Source organism: Ornithorhynchus anatinus, chromosome 4 (genome assembly GCF_004115215.2).
Source record: "Ornithorhynchus anatinus isolate Pmale09 chromosome 4, mOrnAna1.pri.v4, whole genome shotgun sequence".
NCBI lineage: Eukaryota > Metazoa > Chordata > Mammalia > Monotremata > Ornithorhynchidae > Ornithorhynchus > Ornithorhynchus anatinus.
The window spans coordinates 8499033-8523492 of NC_041731.1; the positions used below are offsets into that span (position 1 = coordinate 8499033).

The window sequence follows — 24460 nt, forward strand, 5'->3', positions numbered from 1 at the left end:
AGGGAGGGGGCGGGGCCTAAGATAAAGGGGGCGGGGCCGATGGAGGGCGGGGAGGGGGCGCGACCAATCGGGAGCGGAGAAAGGAGGGCAGCGGGAGGGAGACGGCTGAACGGCCGGGGAGAGAAGCAGCGAAGCCTAATGGTTAGAGCCAGGGCCTGGGAGTCAAGGAGGCCCTGGGTTCTAACAATAACGTTGGTATTTGTTAAGTGCAGAGCACTGTTCTAAGCGCTGGGGGAGATACAGGGGAATCAGGTTGTCCCACGTGGGGCTCACAGTCTTCACCCCCATTTTACAGATGAGGTCACTGAGGCCCAGAGAAGTGAAGTGACTTGCCCACAGTCACACAGCTGACAAGCGACAGAGCTGGGATTCGAACCCATGACCTCTGACTCCAAAGCCCGTGCTCTTTTCCACTGAGCCACGCTTCTAATCTAATCCCGCCCCGCCCCTTGTCTGCTGTGTGACTTTAGGCAAGTCACTTCACTTCTCTGGGCCTCAGTTCCCTCCCCTGTAAAATGAGGATGAATACGGTGGGACCACCTGATTTCCTTGTATCTATCTCCCCCAGCCCTTAGAACAGTGCCTGGCACATAGTGAACTCCACAAATACCATCATCATCATCATTATTGAAACTGAAAGTTCTTCCTCGAAACTGCTGATTATTAAAGAGGGTCTGTTCTACTTGGCTCTGAATTGAATCAATTTACAAATTGGTCATGAGGAGGCCTGCCAAGAGCCCAATTTCTTCTAAGGCAGTGGACGTTGCTGTAAGAAGTTTTTAATCTTTAAGGTAACAAACTGCAGTGGGATCTGTTCGTCTTGGAAAGTAAAAAAAACATTTTAAAGGCATTGAAACCGGGCTGCATAAAACTAAGCATCTGCTCGTACTTAGTCACACCTCAAATTGGGTTCAGGAGGCACTGGATGGCAGTTTTAAGGGCCTCCCCGGTGTAAGGGTCACATTCGGTCCCCAGCAAAGCCAAGGGTGGTTCCCAAGTGGGGTGACCTTGGGCCTCAGTTACCTCATCTGCAAAATGGACATTAAATCCTTCTCCGTAGGCTGTGTGAGCCCCACATGGGACGGGGACTGTATCCAACCTGCCAAATGCTTAAAGAATCCCATTTAATCAATCCGCCAAACAATCACACTTCCCCCCTTCGAAGGCCTACTGAAGACTGACCTCCTCCAGGAGGCCTTCCCAGACTAACCCCTCCTTTTCCCCGGCTCCCCCTCCCCACCATCACCCCGACTCGCTCCCTTTGCTCTACCCCTCCCGCCCCACAGCACTTGTCTATTTATGTACATACCTATAATTCTATTTTTATTAATGCCCGTTTTACTTGTTCTGATGTGTATATATAGATCTATGATTCTATTTATTTATATTGATGTTATTGATGCCCGTTGACTTGTTTTGATGTCTGTCTCCCCCCTTCTAGACTGTGAGGCCACTGTGGGCAGGGACTGCCTCTGTTGCTGAATTCTACTTTCCAGGCCCTTAGTACAGTGCTCTGCACACGGTAAGCGCTCAATAAATACGACTGAATGAATGAATGAATTAAAAAAACACAAACCACTGAGGTGGGCCCTGAGCTGCATCACAGAGGCAAACGGTCAGACAGAAACTCTTCATCATAGGCTTTAAAATACTTCATCACCTTGTCCCTTCCTACCTCAACTCACTACTCTCCTACTCCAACCCAGTCCACACCCTTCGTTCCTCTAATGCCAACCTTCTCACTGTACCTCCATCTCGTCGATCTCACCGCCAACCTCTAGCCCGCATCCTATCTTTTGCCTGGAATGCCCTTCCTCCTCATATCAGACAGATCATTGCTCTCCCCCACTTCAAAGTCTTATTGAAGGCACATCTCCTCCAAGAAGCCTTCCCTGACTAGGCCACTTCTCCCGCTCCCTTCTGCGCCGCTCTTACTTGCTCCTTTATTCATCCTGCCTCCCATCTCCACGGCATGTATCTATAGACCCGTAATTTATTTATTTACTCATTTATATTAAGGTCTGTCTCCCCCTCTAATCTGTGAGGTCATTATGGGCAGGAATGTGTCTTTTTTGTCATCTTGTTCACTCCCAAGCGCTTAGTACAGTGCTTTGCACACAGTAAGCTCTCAATAAATACGAATGAATGAATTAATGAATGAAACACACACACACATTCTTCCTCTACCTCTCCTCCTCACACATTTCATCTAGAGGCAGAGCAGCTCGTTACTGGTTTCTGTTTCTGTTTTTATTTCTACCACTTGCTGATGTAATAGGGTCACGGTTAGGATAGGGAGCTTCCCATCTGGTGGCGGAAAAGGCAGGGGGTATCGCCCTCTTCCCATATACACACACCCATACACACTCCTTTCTCAGAGGTGTAGCATTAACTGTTCTATTGGTCCACAGCCTTCCCCCCTTCCAGTTTCCTTCCATCTTTCTCTTCACGTCTCTGTCTCTCCTTGAGGCCCAAGGACAACCGAGTATTGGGGGAGGAGCGGCGAAGAAATGGGCTGGAGGCGAGTGCTCTCTGGTTCCCACAGGCCTAGCAGAATCCTCGGGGTCTGGGGAAGGGGGTTTATTTCAGCTTCTATAGTCTTCTGCGGGGAAAGTTCACAAAGAGAAGCCAGGGGCATGAAGTGGCCGCTTGGGAAGAATGGAACCCAGTTGAGTGCCGGGATGCCAGGCCCCTGGCATCTGCCCCCAATCCCCTAGGTAGTCCTCACGGCCCCTTCCACCCTCCCAGCCGTCCCCTCTCCCTTCTCCTGCAGTGTGGCAATATCCTCGGGATATTGTGACCCCGGGTAGCTCCTGCCCCATCTTGAGGAACTGCCGCGCCAACACCAACCTCTCTCTGCAGAAGCTCTTCTAGGAAATAAGTGGTACGGGAGCAAAAATCCAATCTTGTCCCGCCGTGCGAGCTAGGATCCCCTCACCCTTTCTCTGACGGGGAGGTGCAACTCTCCCTCCTGCGGTCGGCTTTTCGTTCTCTCTTACTGCTGAACGTACGGCTCAGCCGGGAGCGGCACAGAGGGTGGGACGGAGGTTGCGGGTGGAGCGGAGCGGGCATTTGCGTCAGCTTCTCTTCTCCGTGTTCTGAGCTCCCCTTTGCCCATCGTATTGTCCATCAAAGATGCTTAGGCACGGGCCCGGTCCAGTTACTCTGCTTGGGCCCTCTCCACCCCCTTGATATTTATGCGGACCTCATAAATGATGTCACTCTTAAATGTAGGATATGGATTTTTCCGACTTTAAAAAAAAAAAGTGGCGGCTGGGACGGGGGTTGCTGTTTTGGACCTGGCAGTGAGGACTGAATCCACTGCAAGACTAGGGCAGAGCCAGGAAAGAGCCAGGAGCCTGGACTCCCAGCCCTGTGAGAGCGATCGTTTATTGGCCCCTCCAGGTGGGTTGGGAGGGCCCCAAGGGCGGTGCCTAGTCGGTGGTCCCCATGGGTCAGTGGCTGAGGATTAGCTTCCCGGGGCCTCAAAAAGGGTCCTCAGAGACCACGCCGGAAGTCGGGGCGCATCACCAGATGAACATGGGCTTGCCGTCGTCCTGGGAGAGCTGGCTGAGGCAGGAGAGGAGCAGCAGGGCGTCGGTCAGCAGGCCGGGAGGGACCGTCTCCACCACGACACGCTTCAGGAAGTCCATGCTGTTGTACGCCCCGCTGTCGGAGGCCGTCAGCTCGGGCCGCTCCCGCAGGATGCCGTAGGTGTTGACCAGTTGCTCGGTCAGGGCCGGGTGCATCTTGCTGTCGTAGCCGAGGCCGTGCAGCCGGTTCATGACGCTCACGTAGCGCTGGGTCAGAACCTGGCACTGCTCCTCGTCCAGCTTGCGCGTGACGGGGTTCAAGGAGGCCTGAGTGCAGGGGAAGGTGGAGTCAGGCGGCCTGGCTGGGCTTTGGGGGAGTGGAAACTTGGAGGTGGGAAAAGGTTTCTTGGCCGTTTCCCTCCTTGTATTTTAGAGAGGATCTGATTCTACCCCAGACAGGGCATCCGGGAAATGGCTGGATTCTGGGTTTCCCTCCCCGGGGGCTTACACCCTCATTCTATGGGTTTGGGGCTCGAGTTTGGTCAGGCAACCGGAACTGTTAACTGGGCCCAACTGGGGTTGGGAAGGGTGCCTGAACCGGCCCCACCTTCCCAGGAGTCACTGGGCAAACTGGATTGTCCCCACCTAGTCTCCACAGGAACGGCTTCCCTCGGGGAGTCCCCATGCATTCCATACCCAGTGGATTGGAACTAGCTAAACATTAACCGGGGGGGTGGGGTATTTCCTGGAGCCCAAAGTCAGAGTCCCAACTGGATGATCTTGGCACTGTTAGAGGCTGGGGCGGGGCGGGAGGCAGAATTCCGAGGCGAGGGTTGGGGTCAGACCTGGATGATCTTCTCAGGGACGTTGGAGACGGTGAAACCGTAGAGCCGCACCCGCTCGGGGAAGATGCTGGAGAGGATGCGTCGGTCCAGCTGGAAGGCAATTTCCCCCACCAGCCGCTCCCAGGTCAGCTGCTTTGAGTCTGGAGAAGGGGTGTGGGGGCAGGGCTGGTCAATGCCAGAGCGAGGGGTGAGTCAATGGTCATTACCAGGACAAGGGGCAATGGGGACGAAGGGACAAGTTGGTCAGTGACCGGGAGAAGCTGAAAGGGGCAGGAAATTAGAAAGATAAGAAATAGGAGAAGGGAGGAAGCTGGAAAAGTTTCAGTGTCCTCCCTCTCTCCCTCCCTGGGATGGTTCAGCCCAAAGTAGTCCACGTCGGGGGGAGAAGTTCCTGATCTGGGTCATCCTTGGTCTGAGATCCCAAACTGAACCAGACCCCCAGATTCACCGATGGGGGCCTGAGCACTGACTGACATCTCCAGGATCGCCACTACTGGAATTTTTTTTTTTACGGTCTCAAGCGTTTCCTATGTGCCAAGCACTGTACTAAGCGCTGGGGTAGATATAAGTTAATCAGGCTGGACACGGTCCGAGTCCCACCCGGGACTCACGGTTTTAATCTTCATTTTACGGATGAGGGAAATGAAGCACAGAGTAGTGAAATGACTTGCCCAAGGCCACACAGCAGTCAGGCGGTGGAGCCGGAACTAGAACCCAGGTCCTTCTGACTCCCAGGCCCGTGCTCTATCCACTAGACTACGCTGCTTCTCGTTGCAGATGTTGATCTTCCCTGCCAATCGGGGCGCTCCTAGGGGAGTCTGGATCAAACGGGTCCCCATCTGAACCAGGCTCTGGACCTCCAGGGCCAAACGGTGAGGGCAGAGGTGCTCCTTTCCCCGATTAAAGATCCCTGCCGGGCACCTGAGGGGGTTGAGGGAGGCAGGATGGCCCGGAGAGAAGGAGGTGGTGGGGGGAGGAAAGAGGTCTGACCTTTGGAGGGATCCTGAAACTTGCTGGACCTCCTGTGCGCCATCTTTCTTTCCATCTCCAGGAAGCTCTTTCGTGAGATATCCGCCGTATGCGATGGGGCAGCGGCACCCTGGAGGTCACTGTGGGCTTCGAGTTGGCCTTGGGACTGGGCAGGAGCCTGAGCCTGGGATTGGGAATGGGGCCGGGAACCATCCAAGGATGCGTAGGGGAGGCCTGAGAGGGAGCCGGAGATGGGGGCGGGGGTGGGAGCCAGGATGGCAGAGCCACCAACAGGTGTGGAAGTCAGGACTGGGGAGCCCAGGAAGGCGGCGTTGAAAGACTCCGCTTCCAGAGAGGTGTCCCAGGCCACGGATGGCTTGGAGCCCGAAGCTGTTAGCCATTGGGAAGGGAAAAGGAGTCACGGAGCACAGCGGCAGGGGAGAGCGAGTTTGGGGAAGAGAGAGAAAAGGAATTGAGGGGGGAAAGAATGAGGTCAGTACAAGAAACTGGATGGGACGAGGATGGAACTTTCCACTAGGTCTTCCCTTCCCCCTTCCCTCCCTCTCCTCCTTCCCTTCCCCACCCTTTCCTCCTCCTTCCCTTCCCCACCCTTTCCTCCTCCTTCCCTTCCCCACCCTTTCCTCCTCCACACCAGATCCAGGGTGAGGCTGGATTCTCTTCAGATGAGTTATCTAGTTCCTGGGAGGGTAAAAATCTTAGATTTCCCTGGGGATGGGGGTGCTGAAAGGGTCTTCAGAGAGGAACCTCCGGAACTGGTCAGCCCACGGGTGACTGAGCGTCTGGGGTGATGAACAGAACGGAGCTGTGGTTTGTAAGGGCGCTGGATTGAGATTAAGCCTCTTACCGTCCTGACATCTGCCCAGTTAATTAGTCTGAGCTCTATACTCCTCCGTTTATTCATTTAAGATAAAACTCTCTCTTTATGTGCTAAGGTTAGGAATTTAAATAAGTGACTTTGGGGTTCCTGGGGGATCCGGAGGGGGTCCTAAGGCTCTGGACCCTAGGTCCAATTTTTTATTTATGGTATTCGTTAAGCACTTACCATGTGCCAGGCACTGTACTAAGCTCTGGGATAGATACAAGCTAATCGGGTTGGACAAACTCCACGTCCCACCTGGGGCTCACGACAGAGGAAAACCGTTCCACAGGAAGGTCTGTGATTTGCTGAGAAGTTCTGGGATCCACCCCCCTGCTCTCCCCCTCCCCGGCCAAAAAGAAAAAAGAGACTCCATTAAGAGTCATATTACACTGAGAAAGACTTTTATATTTTGGGCCATCCTGAGGAGGGACATGATCTCACGGACATCTCTATTTGAAGCAAACAAATGCATAGGCCATCAGCAAGGAAGAATTGAGTTCAGAGTTTCCCCAGCCGGTTAGCAGTCTTGTCGTCCACCCCATCCAGACCCCCATCCTGGGCTCAGGGGTTACCCTCTACTGTTTTCGAGTTGCGCCTTCCAATTTGAAGACTGCTGTATCCCCTCCACCAGATGACCATCCATCGCCCCTCTCCCCCCTGGGGTCTCCATCTCTCCCTGGACCCCGCCCCGGCCCCCACCCCCTGCCACCTGTTCCCCTGTACCCTTCGACACCTGTTCCCGCCCTCCCACGACACCTGTTCCTCCTGCCACCTGTTCCCCTGCATCCTTCGACAGGCGCCCACCTCCCCACTCCCCGGTCACCTGTTCCCGTCCGCCCCCCACTCCCTATGGGGGAGGCGGCAGCGGCGGCCCCGGGGCTCGACTCTCTGCGGGTCCCGGAGGGGGTGAGTCGGGCCTGTCCGGGGTCCGTCCCAGTGGGGCTGGCCAGCAGACTGCTCAGGTGGCTCCTGTTGGACGCTGGCAGGTGAAGCGAGGTCAGCGCCGAGTTCTCCACCGCCGGGTCCGACACAGGAGCAGCCGACAGCGGCAGGAAATTGCCTGGGCCCGGAGAGGAGCCACTGAAAGGAGCTCCCAGTTGGGTGGGGAAGGGGAAGGAGGGATGAGGAGGGAAGGGGAAGGACGAGGAGAAGCAGCAAGGAGCCCCTTTCAAGCCGGGTCACCTAATATCTGGATTATATTAACGTCTCGTCACCCGATATCTGCGTCTATTTTATATTAACGTCTGTCTCCCCCCTATACCGTAAGCTCGTCATGGGCAGGTAATGTGCCCCTTTATCGTCCTGTTGCACTCTCCCAAGCGCTTAGGTCAGGGCCCTGCACACGGCAAGCACTCAATAAATAATAATAATTAATAATTATGTTTTTTGTTGTGCACTTACTATCTGCCAATCACTGTTCTAAGAACTGGGGAAGATAAAAGCTAAGCTAATCGGGTTGTCCCACTTAGGGCTCACGGTCTTTATCACCATTTTACAGATGAGGTGACAGGCAAAGAGAGGTTAAGTGACTTGCCCGAGGTCACACGGCAGATAAGTGGTGGAGCGGGAATTAGAACCCACGACCTTCTGACTCCCAGGCACGCGCTCTTATCCGCTACATATGACTGACTGATCGAGCATCCCTCCCCGCTTTACCTTTGTCCCTGAATTCGACGTTCCTGCGGCCGGAGGCCGGGGGAGCCGGGCCGGCTGCCTCGCTGAGCCTGCTGAACCCGACCCCGGCCCCGGAGGTGAGCACGGTGCCCTGGCTCCGGAGCGTGGAGCGGAGCTCCTGGTTCTCCCGGATGAGCCGCACCAGCTTCTTGAGCTCTTCATTCTCCCGCACCAGCCGCTCGATCTGCTGCCGAAGGCCCTCGTAGTTGGTCAGCAGGGACATGCTCCCGGGTGGTGGGTGGGCGGGTGGGGGCGAGGGGCAGCGGCCCAGTGGGCCAGGGCCTCAGGCCCGGGCTGGGCAGATGGAACTGAGGAGCGGCAGTGATCACGCTCGGAAGCCCCGGGGCATTGTGAGGTCAGAGGCTACCCCCTCGGAAGGGTGAGGTCCCCGGAAGCCCTCTCCCCTTATCTGGATCTCCAGGTCCCTCTGGATCCCACGTCCCACCTTGGCGTGGCGGATAGAGCAAGGGCCTGGGAGTCAGAAGGTCACGGGTGCTGACCCCCCGCCCTGCCACTTTTCTGCCGTGTGACCTTGGGGAAATCACTTCACTTCACTGGGCCTCGGTTATCTCATCTGTAAAATGGGGACTGAGACTGGGAGCCCCACCTGGGACAGGGACTGTAGCCAACCGGTTTGTTTCCATCCCATGGCTTGGTACTGTGCCAGGCACGTAGTAAGCACTTAAATTCCCCAATTATTATTATTATTATCTTCAGAGTCCGAGACCCTTTCATCCTCTCTTCAATTCCCTGACCTTGCCACGACCTCCGGACTTTGTCTCCCCCGATTGCTGCTCCCGGCCCCCCCTTATTTCAACGGAGCTGCAGCCCCTCCACGGTCTCCTGGATCCTGGACACTCAACCCCTTCCTAAAGCCCAGTTTTCAGGGTCACTGCCGCCGGCGGGATTTCCTCTTCCACAGTGAGGGCTTTGTTCTCACAACCACCCCCAGTCTCCTGCCTCCTCCCGGACTTCAGGATCTAGGCTTTTGGACCCACTCTTCTAAGAGCTGCTGCAACGGGAAGGGTAAAGAGTAAAGCTAGGGAGAAATGAAAGTAGGGAGGAGGGGAGGGCAGAGGGGAAGGCTGGAGACTGAAGGGTCGGATGCTGATTCCAGGAAACTTTACAGTGAGAAACCTCTAATGTGGGGTGTGTTGGTGGGAAGGGGGAGGAAGGGGGTGGGTGGAAAGTTAGGGTTTCTGGGGGTGGGGGAGAAGGGTGTCTGTGGTCTAGTAGCCAGCCCCTTCTTCTCCCAGGATATTGTGCCTGGTTTTAGGTCTTAACTGCCCCAAAGGATGGGTGAGGATAAGACTGTTCTCATTCATTTATCAGTCAATTATTGAGCACTCACTGTGTACAAAAGGCTGTACTAAGCACTTGGGAAAGTACAATATACCAATAATTTGACACATCTCCTCCCCCACTGAGCTCACAGTCTAGATCCCGGCTGGATCTTCTCTTCCACTTCTCACTTCTCCAGGCTGTGCTAGTAACCAATAATTACGGCACTTGTCAAGTGGGATATGCTAAGCATTGGGTGTGGCTGCGATGCAGTCGGACGTCCTGTCTCTGTCTCGCATGGGGTTTACTGTCAAAGGGGCTGGCCAACAGGTAGTCCAACCTCACTCTATGAGGAAACTGAGTCTCAGAGAAGCGATCCGTCCAATGTCACCCAGCAGTGGGGGAGCGGGGATGCGAACCCAGGTTTTCTGACTCTCAGGCTTGTGCTCTATCCACTAGGGCATGCTGCTTCTCGCAGGGCTGGGCACGGAGTTGTAATCAGGGCTCTCTCCCTCCTCGGGCTAAGAGCTCGTCGCACGGCCCAACTGGGCGGCAACTAATTAGTGCCGCTGAAGGGAGGGTGCCTGTGGGGCCAGAAGTCACTTTTGTGGAGTGGGGAGAGTGGACCCCCTCCCTGGGCTTGCTTGGGGTGGGGTGAGGGATTCTGATTTTCAGTTTATGACACTGGGCTCGAATAAGCAAGCTCAAGCAACTGTGAATCAAAACCCTGCTCCCCATAATCCCCCCCACCCCTCTTCTCCCTAGAGCTTTGTTCTGGGAATGGCCCAGGACAGCTCCTTTGCCAGGGAAATTCCAGGTTAGGTTGGTTCTGGCCCAAATTCTGGGGCAGAACCCTGCACCATTGTTCAGCGCAATGACCAGCCCGCAGGCTGGCAGAGAGGGAAGGGCAAGGAGTGGGGAAAGAGGAAGTGGGGATTGGGTTGAGGCAAAGATGGACAGTTTGAGCTGTGTCCCTCCACCCACCCCCTTGGCTATTCTATTCTTCCCATGTCAACCATATCTCTCTTTTTTTCTTCCTTTCTCTCTCTCTCAGCTGCCCCAAGGCGGACTGTCCATTTCTACCTCGTCACCTCTGCCGAGTGGTTCCCCCGGCCAAAGGAATGGTAGGTAGATTTGTTGAGAACCAGGCCGCAACTGATTTCCTTAGGCTGGGGAGAGGAAGAGGATTGAAAGAGGGAGAAGTGGGGTGTGAGGATAAACATCCCTTCCTCAGCAGTTTTTTTAATGGTATTTGTTAAGCACTTATACTTGATTAGCTTGTCTCTACCCCAGCGCTTAGGACAGTGCTTGACACATAGTAAGGGCTTAACAAGTACCCTTATTATTTTATGTCAAGCATTCTTCTAAACTCTACAGTAGATACAGGTTAATCTGGTTGGACATAGCCCTGTCCCAGACGTGGCTCACGGCCTATGTAGGTGAGAGAAGAGGTACTGAATCCCCATTTTGGAGTTGAGAAAACAACTGAGGTACAGAGAAATTAAGTGACCTGCCCGAGTTACACAGCAGGTAAGTGGCAGAACTGAAATTAGAAGCCGGGTCCTCTGGCTCCCGGGCCCGTGCTTTATATACTAGGTCACGGTGCTTCCCTTTCCAGGCCCGGAATCCCTAAAGAAACTCATTCGCCACCCCCATTCTCCTGCAGCCTTCCTGTCCTCGCCAACCACCCTACTGTTCTCCTTTTCCAGGATCCAGCTGCCCTCCACCCTCATCCGCGGGCTGGATCACCCTCACCTTCACCCTAACCCTCATCCCCTCACCTGGCGGGGCCAATCCCACCTCTGGAGTCTAATCTACCCTCTCCCCTGGAGCTCGCTTCCCTCACCCCCCACCTCATACATCCCTCCCTCTCCCCCGACCCATCTGTCCTTCCCCTACAGCCTCCATCTCCCACGCTTGGGTTTCATGAAAATTAATAAAGCTCAGCATCTCCTCTTGGTGGCACCAGTCCCTACCCTTCTCCTCCCCCGCTCTTATATTAAAAAGTGACCTGATTCCTTCCTCCTTTGCTCCCTGCCCTGTCCAGTCTGTCCTCAAATTCTGCCGGTTTCTTCTGCAGTATCTCCCAGACTGACCCCTTCCTCTCCGTTTCCCAGCCACGGTCCTCCACCCGGGCCCTTTTCCTCCCCTGGTCCTGCCCCGGGGGGGGGGGGGGGGGGGGGCGGGGCGGGAATCCTCTCCAGCTTCCGCCACCAATCCCACCTCTCCCTCCTCAGTCACGCCTGGATCCCATCTCACTTCTTGACCGCCAGCTCCGCCTTCTTGGGTTAAAGAGCCATGTACTCTCCAAGCTCTTAGGACAGTGCCCTGCACACAGTCGGCGCTCAATAAATACGATCGAATGAATCAAGAGGGTTTCCTGGATTAAATGGCCCCAACTCCAGCCGCTCTGCTCCTTCCAGCACCTGACTCTGCTTCTGTGTCTCTTCAGGCGAGTATCCCCGGCAGGGGGGGACCAGCTCCGGGGGATCAGCCGGCCCCGGGGGCTCACGAGCCGCGGGTCCCTCGCGCTGCCGACTCAAGCTCTCGGAGACCTCGTCAGGAGACCTCATCAGGAGACGGGAGAGGTCCTAGAGCAAACAGGACCCCGGAGCTGGAGGGAGGGCAAGCCCCGGGATGGAGGGCCGCAGAGCTACGACGCCACGGCCACGTCTCGGCCTCAGATGGAAAAACCCAAAAACCAACCAAAAAAATCAGGCTCCCAGGCTGGACAGTTGTGGGGAGACAGAGAGACACAGAGAGAGAGCGAGAGAGAGCACTCACATCTACAGGAGCTTTATTAAAGGCAGCACAGAGGCCAGCCACCCCCACACCCTCCCACTCCAGCTCCTTCTCCCCTGGGCCACGGTCAGGGAGGGGAAGGGGAGAGAAGCTGCCGCCCCTGGGGCCCAGCAGCCTGGGGTCGCGGGAAGCTCTGGCTTTGGGCCGGGTGGAGAAGGGGAGCGCGGGCCCGGGCCCCGGATCATCATTCGTGGTCCGAGCTGCCCCCTCTGCCCTGTCCCTGGGGCAGGCAAGGCTGCAGGGGGTGGGGAGGTGTAGGAACCATGCAGCACGAGGTGGGGGTGGGGGTGGGAGGGGGCGGGCAGGGCTCGCTCTGTGGGGACCAGGGAACCCGCTCCCACGGAGGCCCGGAAGGACCGTGCAAGGGTGGAGGAGGGGAACGAGAGCCTCGATAGAAACATAAATATGCACAAATATATACACGGGGTGGGAGCCCTGGGAACCCAGGCAAGGCGGGGGGAGTGAGAGACAGACCCCTCCCCGCCCCCCTGCGAACTCCCCGGGGGGAGGGGCCGGGCCAGGCCGTGCAGACACAAACAGCAGCAACCCAGACTGAGGAGCGGGCTGGGGAGGGGGAGAGGAAAGAGAGGGAGGTCGTCCCTCCTCGGCTCAGCTGCCAGTAGCTAGGGCAGGGGGCAGGAGTCACTCCTTGGCCCGGCCGATGATGGCCAGGATGTAGAGGAAGATGTTGATGATGTCCGTGTACAGGTTTAGGGCGGCGAACACGTACTCCTCGGGGCTCAGCGACAGCTGCTTGTTCCCGAGCAACATCTGGGTGTCCACAGCCAGGAACTGGGAGCCCCCGTTCACGAGGCGGGGGAAGGAGAAACGAAACCTCCAGTCGGCCCCGGGGGGCCGCCGGCCCATCCCACGGGCCCCCCCGCCCGCCCAGGCCGCCGCCACGCCAAGCCCGCTGCCCACGCCAAGCCCGCTGCCGGCCCCCATTTCCCTCTCCTCCCCGGTCCCGCCCCCTTCCCCGGCCCGCCCCCGCTGACTCACACAGGTGAAGAGCAGGGCCCCCAGAGAGGCGTAGACGATCTCCAGGATGCGGTTACGGATGAAGATGCAGAGGATGGAGAAGACCAGCAGGACCACCATGCTCACCAGCAGCACGCCCATGCAGGACGTGAAGTCATAGCGCGTCTGCCCACGGGCATCCCGGGGTCAGCGGGCCGCGGGGAACTCTCCTCCTCCCCCGCCACCCGCGGCTCCCGGGGGTGCCCGCTTCGCTGAGACCCTTCCCTTCCCTTCCCACCCTCCCTCCCCCGCCCCGGGCCTCGGGTGTCGCGGACCGGGCAAGGGTTGGGGGAGGCCCGTCACCTGCATGGAGAAGATGACGACGGTGAAGCAGACGGTAGTGGTGATGCCCACGGCCATGATGACGGCGTCCGTGTTATAGAAGCTGGCGATCATGCCCACCATGTACGACAGGCTGACGGTCAAGATCGACTGGAGGGGGGAGAAGCGGGAGGCGCCGGTCAGACCAACGGCTCCGGCCGCCTCCCTCCGTCCCACACTGGCGCCCGACGGCCCCAGCCACCCCCGGAGCTTCCTGGGGGAAGACGGTCAGGACCTGGGGGGGGAGGGCGCTTACCAGGGCGATGAGGTTCCAGGGGTGCTTACGGCGGAAATCCCCGCAGCAGCTGAGCACGATGAGGGACACGAAGAAGATGGCGTAGGAGACGTAATACGCCCAGACGTTCCGTTGGACAAAGCCCTTGACCCCGTCCACAAAAGTGAAAATGGCTACAAAGGAGAAGGTGACGGACAGCTGCAGGGTCAACACCAGGAAGACCTGTGGGGGGATCGGAGGGTCGGCGGAGGGGTCGCCCCCGGGGCCGGCCCTCCTCCGGCCGCGGGGCGCGGGCCCCTTCGGCGGCCCTCACCTTGCGGATGAAGGCGCGGCGCACGCTCTTGTCATCCCAGTTGGTCGGGGGGAAGTCCTGGTTGTCGTAGTAGGAAGGCGGGGCATCCTCGTGGTAGTTCCCGTGAATGGGGGCTGGGGGATTGACGATTGGGGCAGAGAGGTTAGAGCCAGAGCCCCTCAATCAATCCGTGGTATTTATTGAGCACTTCCAGGGTGCAGACCGCTGTACTGAGCGCTTGGGAGAGTGCAATATAACAGTCGGTGGACGTCTTCCCTGCCCATGAGGAATTTGCGGCCTCGAGTCCTAAGCCGCCGACACTCCCTCGAGTCCCCCCCGCCCGTTCCCGCGATTCCACGTCCCAGCTCAAGGATGAACCAGGCCCAAAGGGTTCAGGCAGAGATGCTGAGCCTGGGGCGATCCCAACCCTCCACCTCCCGGCCGATGTAAAATTCAGCCGAGGCCCTGGGCACAGGGGCCGGCGCCAATGAATATACTCATTCTCCTCTCCCTCCGAGTAGGAGCCCGACTTGGCGTCGGACCGACCGAGGCAGGCTGCCCAGAGAAAGGGGCACATGACGGGGGGTTGGGGGAGAGGCTGGAGGCAGGCGGGGGGTTGGGAAATGGAAAGGGAGGTTGGGGGTGGCGGGGGTGCGGCGGGGGAGGCGGAACGGACAGGGCCCAGAGATGCGGGAAGCCGGTGGATGAGGAACTGCGTGGCTGCAGGGGAGAAGGAAGTCGACGCCAGGGCAGGGCCACGGCGGGCAGGTCGAGGGCTGCGACTCCGGGCTGGTGTCATCCGGGCTGGTTCCCCTCCCCCAGGCGCCCTTCCCTCCGTGGCGTTCGGCCTCTCTAGCCGTCCCTTCGCCCCTTCCCCGGATGCTATTTTGTCCTCCTCTTCCCAGAGCGCTTTCACATTATCGATCTCAATTTTGTCTTCCCATCACCCGTGTGTCGAACAGGGAAGGACAGGTGTTATCATCGCCATTGTGCAGATGGAGAAACTGAGGCAGACAGCGGTTAAGTAACTTGCCCAAGGCCGCTGAGAGGACAGATGCAGAGCTGGGACCAAAACCCAGGTCTTCCGGTTTCCGGAACCACACTTTCCAGGACCCCCCCCCCCCCCCCCCCCCGACCACCCACCCCCGACAACTTTTCCCATTACTTACAGTCAGGGTCCTGGGGGTCGAAGGCCTGAGGTTGTCCATAAGGATTAGGAGGGAAGGGGCCCTGTGGATACGGACCTTGGGGGTATCCTCCCTGGGGATAGGGGCCTTGGGGGTACGGTCCCTGTGGGTAACCTCCCTGGGGGTAAGGACCGGGAGGACCCTGGGGATAACCTGGCTGGCCATAAGGGCCAGGTTGGAAGGTGGGCTGGGGATAGGGAGCCACTGGGTAGGGGGGTTGGGCGTAGGGGGGTACCGGGGGCTGGGGAGCACCAGGAAAGCCAGGGTTTGGGGGAGGATAGCCGTCCCCGGACACCAGGAAGCTCTTCTCGTGGGACATGATCCCGACTGGATGCGGCAGCTGCAGCTGTAAGGAGAAGGATCCAGTGTTCAGACTCCCCGGGTCCGGGTCCCTCCCTTCTTCCGATGCCCCCCACCCTATTTCCACCATCTCCCCCTGACCCCATCCCCAGACGCTTCCCTTATATCCAGGAACTCTGTTATGGGGCGGGGAGAGGGGAGGGAACGACGTGGACCCGTTCTCCCTGACCTCTCACTCCGCTCATCCGGATTCATCTACTCCATCTGCTTATCAACCAATCGGTGGTACTTACTGAGCACCTACTCTATGCAGAGAGCTCTGTACTGAGCCCTGGGGAAACACAACAGAATCAGTACCCAAGCAATTTACAGGAAGGGGAAGTAATCTTTACAATCTCTACATTTCTCTCTCATGTTCTTTCAAATATGATTTTACCACTTTGCACCGCCAAGATCCTCATTAGAGTCCTGGAACCGGTCTTCGTTACCACTCGGAATTGTATGATGATAATAATAATAATAATAATATAATAATAATAATGATAATAGTATACACTTACTATGTGCCAGACACTGTTCTAAGGACTGAGGTAGGTACCAGCAAATCGGGTCGGATACAGTCCCTGCCCCACACAGGGCTCACAGTCTTAATCCCCATCTTATAGATGAGGGTAACTGAGGCACAGAGAAATGAAGCGACCTGCCCAAGGTCACACAGCAGACAAGTGAAGGAGCTGGGATTAGAACTCGGGTCCTTCTGACTCCCAGGTCTGTGCTCTATCCACTAGGCCACGCCGCTAATTTCTTTTAATTTAGGAAGAAATCGGTGAGAAGCTAGAGAGGAATAAGGAGATTACGGGAAGGAATGGAAACGAATTAGGGGGCCTGAACCTGGAAAAGGCAGTTGGTCTCTCTGTCCACCGAGGACCAAACAGGAGGAAATGGACTTAGGTTAGCAGCAGGGGAGATTCTGGTCAGGTAAAAGGAAGAACATTCCATCGGCGTGAAAAACACGAGTACGATCTACCCTCGGAGAGCTTTAAGGAAAGAACGGAGATCGATCTGGTCAGTCGGGCTTAGGATGACCTCTCCATGGTCCGTCCCCGCCGGGAGGACACCTAGGCTTCGGCCTCTGCGTTAAATCAATCTGTGCATCGGGACCCATCCCGTCCCATCGGATTTTTGGATTTCCGGCCTGAGCTCGGTTCTCGGTACGGTCACCGGACGGGCGGACCGACGCCACGTACCGGCTCCCTCTCCGACCCATTCGTCACTCATTCAATCGTATTCATCGAGCGCCTACTGTGTGCAGGGCGCTGTACTAAGCGCTGGGGAGAGGACGATGCAACGGTAAACCGTGGCAACGGTAAACCGTGACATCACCCATCACCAGAGGGGCCTGGGCCGCCGGGGCCTTAGCATCCCCGCGTTGATGGGAGGTGAAGAGGCTCAGAAAATCCAGGGATAATCCCTCCCACATCCCTCCATCCCTCCCACCCGGCTGCTTCCCACTGAGCCCTGGGGAAAAGGGGAAGGGGCAGGAGCGGGGGGCGGGGGGAGGATGGGATGGGGCCACCAGGGCTATTTTCGGCCCCGATACAGTGGGAGCGGGTTGGGATGTCTGATCGGGTCTCCCGGCTTCGGGGGGGGGGGGTCTCCCCCAAACTGGGGGGGTCTCCCCAAGACAGAGGGGGGGTGTCCCCCAGCCCCAAGAAGGGGGGGGGGCTGTCCCAGCTCCAGGAGGGGGTCTCCCCGAGCCAAGGGGGGGCCTCTCCCGGCCCCGGGGGGTCTCTCCAAGAAAAGGGGGGGGTGTCTCCCCCAGCCCCGATGAAGGAGCCTTCCCCTCCCCCGATCGACCGCTGGACCGCGGCCTGCTGCGGGGAGAGGCAGGAGAGGCCGGGACGGGCCCGGACAGCCGCAGCGAGGCCCGGTCCGGCCTAGCCCGGTCCACCGCAGGAAGGCCCGGGCCGGTCCCGTCCACCGCAGCACGGCTCATCCGGGCCCGGGAGGCGGCGGAGCAACGGGCCGGTGCCCCGTGGGCTGCGGGGGGCGGGGGGGGGGGGGAGGACTGACCTGCGGGGTCCGGTGCGGGGGCCGGTCCGCTCCGCTCCGGTCCGCCCTCCCGAGAGACGCAGCCGGGACCGTGTGACCGAGGGGGCGGCGGGCGGGGAGGGGGGAGGGGGGAGGGGAAGAGCGGGAGGGGGCGTGGCCTCGCCTTTATAGCCCGCCCTCTTGGGGGGCGTGGCCTCGCCTCCCATAGGTCGCCTCCTCCTGGTGGGCGTGGCCTGTCCGGAGGGGCGTGGCCGGGCCTCTTTCCCGGCCGTTGGTGACGTCACACCCACCCCTCCCTCTCCCCCCCCCCCCGCACCGGCTGCACCTCCTCCCCCCTTTCCCAGAATCCTTCACTCGCCACTGTGGCCTACCCTCGGTCCTACCCTTTGAGCGCCCCGGCGCTGTACTGAGCGCTCCCGCTGCGCAATTCGGCAGCAGGGGCGATCCCTGCTCCCTCCCCCCTTCCAGTCGGTCGTATTTAATAAAAATCAGAATGATAATGTTGGTATTTGTTAAGCGCTGACTAGTTTGGGGTAGATACAGGGGAATCAGGTTGGGCCGCGTGAGGCTCCCGGTTAATCCCCGTTTTACAGGTGAGGGAACTGAGGCCCAGTGAAGTGACTCGCCCCCAGTCACCCAGCTGACAAGCGGCGGAGTCGAACTCGTGACCTCTGACTCCGAAGCCCAGGCTCTTTCCACTGAGCCACGCTGCTTCCCCAGCGATAATAATGATAATAATGTTGGTGTTGGTTAAGCACTTACTAGTCATTCAATAGTAATTGGTGAACGCTTACTATGATGATGTTGGTATTTTGTTAAGCGCTTACTACGTGCAGAGCACTGTTCTAAGCGCTGGGGGAGATACAGGGTAATAATGTTGGTACTTGTTAAGCGCTTCCTATGTGCCGAGCACTGTTCTACGCGCCGGGGTAGACACAGGGGAATCAGGTTGTCCCATGTGAGGCTCACAGTCTTCATCCCCATTTTACCGTTGAGGTGACTGAGGCACAGAGAAGTCAAGTGACTTGCCCAAAGTCACACAGCTGACTAGTGGCGGAGGCAGGACTCGAACCCATGACCTCTGACTCCTGAGCCCGTGCTCTTTCCACTGAGCCACGCTGCGGTTGTCCCACGTGAGGCTCACAGTTAATCCCCGTTTTACAGATGAGGTCACCGAGGCACAGAGAAGTGAAGTGACTGGCCCACAGTCACACAGCTGACGAGTGGCAGAGCCGGGAATCGAACCCATGACCTCTGACTCCGAAGCCCGGGCTCTTTCCACTGAGCCTCGCTGCTTCCCCAGTGCAGAGCACTGGACTAAGCGCTTGGAGTGGACAAATCGATGTGCCGTGCAGTGTTCTGAGCGCTGGGGGAGATACAAGGCCCTCAAGTAAGCGCTTACTAGGTGCCGAGCGCTGGAGAAGATACAAGGTCGTCAGATTGTCCCCCTTGGGGCTCACAGTCTTCATCCCCATTTTACGGATGAGGGCAGTGGGGCCCAGAGAAGTCAAGTGACTCGCCCGAAGTCACACAGTGTCAAGTGGCGGAGCCGGGATTAGAACCCGTGACCTCTGGCTCCCAAACCCGGGCTCTTGCCACTAAGCCACGCTGCTTCTCAAAAAAAAGAAAATGATAGCATTTGTTAAACGCTTACTATGCGCCAAGCACTGTTCTAAGCGCCGGGGGAGATACAAGGTCATCGGGTTGCCCCACGTGGGGCTCACGGTCTTCATCCCCATCTTACGGATGAGGGAACCGAGGTCCAGAGAATAATAATAACGTTGGTATTTGTTAAGCGCTTACTATGTGCAGAGCACTGTTCCAAGCGCTGGGGTAGATACAGGGTCAACGGGTTGTCCCATGTGAGGCTCACAGTTAGTTAATCTCCATTTTACAGATGAAGTAACTGAGGCACAGAGAAGTGAAATGACTTGCCCAAAGTCACACGGCTGACAGGTGGCGGAGCCGGGATTGGAACCCACGACCTCCGACTCCCAAACCCGGGCTCTTTCCACTGAGTCACGCTGCTTCTCGTATTTAATGATAACAACAATAATGTTGGTATTTGTTAAGAGCTTACTATGTGCCGAGCACTGTTGTGAGCGCTGAGGTAGATACAGGGTAATCAGGAACTGAGGCGCAGAGAAATAAAGTGTCCCCCAGCAGACAAGTGGCAGAACTGGGATTGGAACCCATGACCTTCTGACTCCCAGGCCTGTGCTCTATCCACTGGGCCATCCTGCTTCTTGATATGAATATATAAATTACACATAGGGACATTAGTGCTACAGTACTGAGGGAGGGGTGAATAAAGGACACAAATCCAAATGTAATTCCGGCTCCACCCCTTGTCTGCTGTGTGCCCTTGGGCAAGTCACTTGACTTCTCTGTGCCTCAGCGACCTCATCTGTAAAATGGGGATTGAGGCTCTGAGCGGGACAGGGCCTGTGACCCTCCGGATTTACTTGTATCCACTCCCGCTCTTACTACCCTGGTACATAGTAAGCATCTAGCAAGCACCACAATTATGTTTATTATTATGTTTATTACTATGTGCAGGTTTGACGCAGAAGGGAGGGGGAGGAGAGGAAATGAGGGCCTAGTCCAGGAAGCCTTCTTGGAGGAGACGTGCTTTTAATAGGGCTTTGAAGGTAGGGAGAGTGATCACCTGTCGGATATGAAGAGGGAGGGCGTTCCAGGCTAGAGGCAGGACGGGGGTGAGGGGTCATCAGTGAGAGAGATCTAGTTAGGTACGGTGGGCAGGTTGGCATCAGAGAAGTGAAATGCGCAGGCTAGGTTGTTGTACCATAATACCATAATTATTAGTAGTAATGTTTCTTATTACAAATACCGTAAGTGTTAGTAGGAAATCAGGAAGGTAAGGTAGGAGAGGAAAAGGTGATTGAGTGCTTTAAAGGCTACGGTAAGGAGTTTCCGTTCGATGCGGAGGTAGATGGGCAACTACTGGAGATTCTTGAGGAGTGGGGAAACGAGGACCGAGTGGTTTTATAGAAATAATAATGAAGGTATTCGTTAAGTGCTTACTATGTGCCAGGCACTGTACTATGCGCCGGGGTGGATATCAGCCAACTAAGTTGGACCCGGTCCCCGTCCCACACGGGGCTCACAGTCTCAATCTCCTCTTAACCGAGGCACAGAGAAATGAAGTGAGTTGCCCAAAGTCAAACAGCAGACAAGTGGCGGAGCCGGGATGACAAAGGATCAGGGGAGAAGAGTGAAGTATGGACAGAAAAGGGGAGAGAAAGGAGGCCGGGAGGTCAGCGAGGAGGCCGATGCGGTAATCAAGGCGGGATAGCAGTTTGGACGGAGAGGAAAGGGCAGAGTCGAGCGATGCAGTAAATGTTGAACCGACAGGATCTGATAACAGTTTGAATATGGGGGTTGAATGACAGAGATGAGGCGAGGATAAGGCCAAAGTTACAGGCTTGTGAGACAGGGAGGGTGGTGGTGCCGACTACAGTGATGGGGGGGACAGGGTTTGTGTGGGAATAGGAGGGGCTCTGTTTTGGATATCTTAAGTCTGAGGTGTCGGTGGGACATCCGAGTAGAGGTGTCCTGAAGGCAGGGGGAAATATGAGACAACAGAGAAGGAGAGAGATCGGGGCTGGAGATGTAGATTTGGGAATCATCCACATAGAGATGGGAGCGGAAGCCTCGGGAATGAATGAGTTCTCCAGGGAAGAGGAGATGGAAACTAGAAGGGGACCCAGTTACGTGGCCAGGTCATTAAGGACAAAAGATGGGGGAGGCAGGAGGACGGAGGTTTTGAGGAGGGAATGAAATGTCTGAAACAACTGGCGAGAGCGTGGGAGTCAATAGGGAGGGAGAAATCATGTTACCAGGCGGAGGAGAGGGCAGAGTTAAAACAGGCAGGGATGAGGTGAACGAGGTCAGCTCGATAACTGGATTTCCCCCGGCAGCGCTCTTGCGGCTCGTGCCCTGGATCGAAGGAAGCGGGCTGGGGAGGTGATCCAGGGCTATGGGTTAGTGGTAGAAGATCACCGAAGGAATAGGGAAGTGAGTGAATTGAGTTGGGTAGCGTCGAGGTCGTCGATTTGTGCATCAAAGAAAGGTAGCTTGGGTAGGGAGACTGAAGGGGCCTCAAGAAAATTGGATGGGGTCGAAAGATTGGCAGTCTCTGCGGGGGAAGTAGGACAGATTTGCAGGAGGAGGTGTGTGGGACAGAAGGCAGGTGAGGAGACTGTGGTCAGATAGAGGGATTTCAGAAGTGGCCACGATACATATATCTTTCACGATACATATCTTTCATTCACGATACATATCTTTCATTCATTCACTCAATCGTATTTAGACTTTCGATCTTGAAGAAGACGTCACTGGCAGTTCAATTCACCCATTCATGAGCCGAAAAAGCCAATGTGGAACCCACAGCCCCAGTCACCTGTGCACTCACAAAGGTGACCCTTGTGCTGTCATGTTTATCAATAATGATAATAATGGTATTTGTTAAGCGCTTACTATGTGCCAGGCACTGTACTAAGCCCTGGGGTGGATATAAGCAAATCGGGTTGGACGCAGTCCCCATCCCACGTGGGGCTCACAGCCTCAATCCCCATTTTATAGATGAGGTAACTGAGGCACAGAGAAGTGAAGTACTTGTCCAAGGTCACCCAGTAGGCAAGAGAAGGAGCTGAGATTAGAACCCATGGCCTTTAGACTCCCAGGCCTGGACTTTATCTACTATGCCATACTGCTTCTCGTATCTTGTTGCAACAACAGGAGGTAGTTTCACTTTTGCTTCCTTGCCTCTCGGTACTCACAGAATTTCTGAGAAGCAGAGTTGCATGATGGAAAAGAACATAGGACTGGCAGTCATTCATTCAATAGTATTTATTGAGCACTTACTATGTGCAGAGCACTGTACTAAGCACTTGGAATGGACATTTCGGCAACAGAGGCAGAATCCCTGCCCACTGACGGGCTCACGGTCTAAACGGGGAAGACGGACAGCAAAGCCAAACAGAACAGAACAAAAACAAGACAACATCATCAAGAGAAATAGAATCAAAGGAATGTGCCCCTCATTAACAAAATAAATAGGGTAATAAATAATATATACAAGTGAGCACAGTGCTGGGGGGGGGAAGGGGCATGGGGTCGGGGGGAGACCTGGGTTCTAATCCTGTTTTTGCCGCAAACCGGCTGGGTGACCTGGGGCAAGTCACTTGACTTTCCTGTGCCTCAGTTCCCTTATTTATAAAATGGGGCTTAAAAATCTCCCTCCCTTTTGGACCGGGGGACAAGGACTGGGTCTGATGGTACTGTAGCGTTGGATCTACCCAATATAATCAACCAATCAATGGTATCAATGGAGGCTTTTCTGTGTGCAGGGCACTATATTAAGTTCCTGGAATAATTACATAGATGGTAATTATGGTATTTGTTAAGCGCTTACTACGTGCCAGGCACCGTACTGAGGGCCGGGGTGGATGGGGTTGGAGGAATTTCAGAAGGGAAGTTCTAGGAAAAGGGAAGCTTGAAGTTGGGGATCATTGATTTGTGTCACTTTGACCCCTGGAAAATTCTCAATCAAGTCTAAGATCAGTGAGGGAAAGGCGATAGGAGGAAAGGAAAGGCGAGACTGGCGTGAGATTGCAGAAAAGGAGAGAGATCTAGGCTAGGAGATGTAGATTTGGGAATCATCTGCCTAGAGATGGTAGTCGGAGCCGTGGGAGCAAATGAGTTCTCCGAGGGAGTGGGTGTAGGTGGAAAATAGAAGGGGACCCAGAACGGAGCCTTGAAGGACGCCCAGAGATAATGTGTGGGAGGTGAGAACGAGCCCCCGGAGAGATAGGAGGAGAAAACCCCAGAGGAGGGTGTCAGCGAAGCCGAGGTTTGGAAATGTTCCCGGGGGCAGGGGGTGATCCACAGCGTCGAAGGCCGCTGAGAGGTCGAGGGGAACTAGGATGGGGTACAGGTCATCGCAAGGATCGATCTCTCGTAATATCCCGACTGGACTATCGTGTCGGCCTCCTGTCTGATCTCCCATCCAGGAAGGCCCCACTCCTATACCGCGAACGCCTCTCCCTCCTCCTTCCCGCCTGCCCCGCCAAAGACACCCCTTACCCGTGTCCACCAGCGGGATGGGCAGCTGCACCAGGGCCTGGTCGGGGCAGGGGCCGGGGAAGACCACCATCCATCTGTCTCTCCCCGCTCCAGTCCATACTTCGATCCGCTGCCCGGATCATCTCTCTACAGAAACGCTCTGGACAGGTCACTCCCCTCCTCGAAAACCTCCAGTGGTTGCCTATCAACCTTCGGATGAAACAAAAACTCCTCACCCTCGGCTTCAGAGCTGTCTATCCCCTTGCCCCCCTCCTACCTCACCTCCCTTCTCTCTTTCTACCGCCCACCCCGTCCACTCCGCTCCCCTGCCACCGCTCACCTCCTCACGGTCCCCCGTTCGCGCCTGTCCCGCCGTCGACCCCCGGCCCACGTCCTACCTCTGGCCTGGAAAGCCTTCCCTCCTCAAATCCTCCAATCTAACTCTCTTCCCCTCTTCGGAGCCCTACCGAGAGCTCACCTCCTCCAGGAGGCCTTCCCAGACCGAGCCCTCCCTTTCCCTCCGCCCCTGCTCCCCTCCCCATCGCCCCGACTCCCTCCCTCTCCCCCCTTCCCCTCCCCACAGCACTCGTCTATATTTGCCTATATTATTTATGACTCTATTTTATTAACGATGTGTAGATATCTACGATTCTATCGATCTACGAGAAGCAGCGTGGCTCAGTGGAAAGACCGCGGGTTTGGGAGTCAGGGGTCATGGGTTCTAATCCCGACTCCACCGCTTGTCAGCTGTGTGACTTTGGGCGAGTGAATTCACTTCTCTGGGGCTCAGTTACCTCATCTGCAAAATGGGGCTTAACTGTGAGCCTCATGTGGGACAACCTGATTGCCCGGTATCTACCCCAGCGGTTAGAACAGTGCTCTGCACATAGTAAGCGCTTAAACAATGCCAACATTATTATCCATCTATCAATCCCTCCCTCCCTCCCTCCAACCATCCATCCCTCCCTCCCTCCCTCCCTCCCAT

The 24460-nt window shown here is 56.4% G+C and overlaps 2 protein-coding genes and 1 long non-coding RNA gene across 5 annotated transcripts; 1 reads left to right on the forward strand and 2 right to left on the reverse strand.

The window, feature by feature from the left end:
- Nucleotides 1–2228: 2228 nt before the first annotated feature.
- On the reverse strand, nt 2229–8168 carry SPATC1 (spermatogenesis and centriole associated 1). Of its 2 annotated transcripts, XM_029063128.2 has the most exons (5): nt 7884–8168; nt 7051–7287; nt 5369–5737; nt 4379–4518; nt 2229–3860 (listed from the first exon to the last, which is right to left on the reverse strand). In XM_029063128.2, the coding sequence occupies exons 1-5, from the start codon at nt 8122–8124 to the stop codon at nt 3528–3530; spliced, it is 1320 nt and encodes a 439-aa protein (XP_028918961.1). In that variant the 5' UTR covers nt 8125–8168; the 3' UTR covers nt 2229–3527. The 2 variants fall into 2 exon arrangements, with proteins under 2 accessions (XP_028918961.1, XP_028918962.1); XM_029063129.2 differs by lacking the exon at nt 7051–7287 and having other exon boundaries at nt 7884–8167.
- On the forward strand, nt 4381–11549 carry LOC114811198. Of its 2 annotated transcripts, none has more exons than XR_005659913.1 (3): nt 4381–4502; nt 10237–10306; nt 11420–11549. It is a non-coding gene; the product is annotated as an uncharacterized LOC114811198 (long non-coding RNA). The 2 variants fall into 2 exon arrangements; XR_003758871.2 differs by lacking the exon at nt 11420–11549 and adding an exon at nt 10892–11140 and having other exon boundaries at nt 4413–4502.
- A 413-nt stretch (nt 11550–11962) lies between these two features.
- On the reverse strand, nt 11963–17510 carry GRINA (glutamate ionotropic receptor NMDA type subunit associated protein 1). The gene is made up of 7 exons (XM_029063131.1): nt 17410–17510; nt 15019–15382; nt 13871–13983; nt 13579–13779; nt 13305–13433; nt 12984–13127; nt 11963–12776 (listed from the first exon to the last, which is right to left on the reverse strand). Exons 2-7 carry the CDS (start codon nt 15353–15355, stop codon nt 12627–12629), a joined length of 1074 nt encoding a protein of 357 aa, XP_028918964.1. The 5' UTR covers nt 15356–15382; nt 17410–17510; the 3' UTR covers nt 11963–12626.
- Nucleotides 17511–24460: the final 6950 nt, after the last annotated feature.

Excerpts from the sequence above, each read along its gene's own strand:
- GRINA (XM_029063131.1), bottom strand. The coding sequence starts at position 15,355 with ATGTCCCACGAGAAGAGCTTCCTGGTGTCCGGGGACGGCTATCCTCCC. Across the intron at positions 13,984-15,018 it reads CGACCCCCAGGACCCTGACT|CCCCCATTCACGGGAACTAC; the intron begins GTAAGTAATGGG and ends TCAATCCCCCAG. Across the intron at positions 13,780-13,870 it reads GCCGCGCCTTCATCCGCAAG|GTCTTCCTGGTGTTGACCCT; the intron begins GTGAGGGCCGCC and ends ATCCCCCCACAG.
- SPATC1 (XM_029063128.2), bottom strand. The coding sequence starts at position 8,124 with ATGTCCCTGCTGACCAACTACGAGGGCCTTCGGCAGCAGATCGAGCGG. Across the intron at positions 5,738-7,050 it reads TGGGGGGCGGACGGGAACAG|CTTCGGGCTCCAAGCCATCC; the intron begins GTGACCGGGGAG and ends AATGGCTAACAG. Across the intron at positions 4,519-5,368 it reads GTTTCAGGATCCCTCCAAAG|ACTCAAAGCAGCTGACCTGG; the intron begins GTCAGACCTCTT and ends CCCCTTCTCCAG.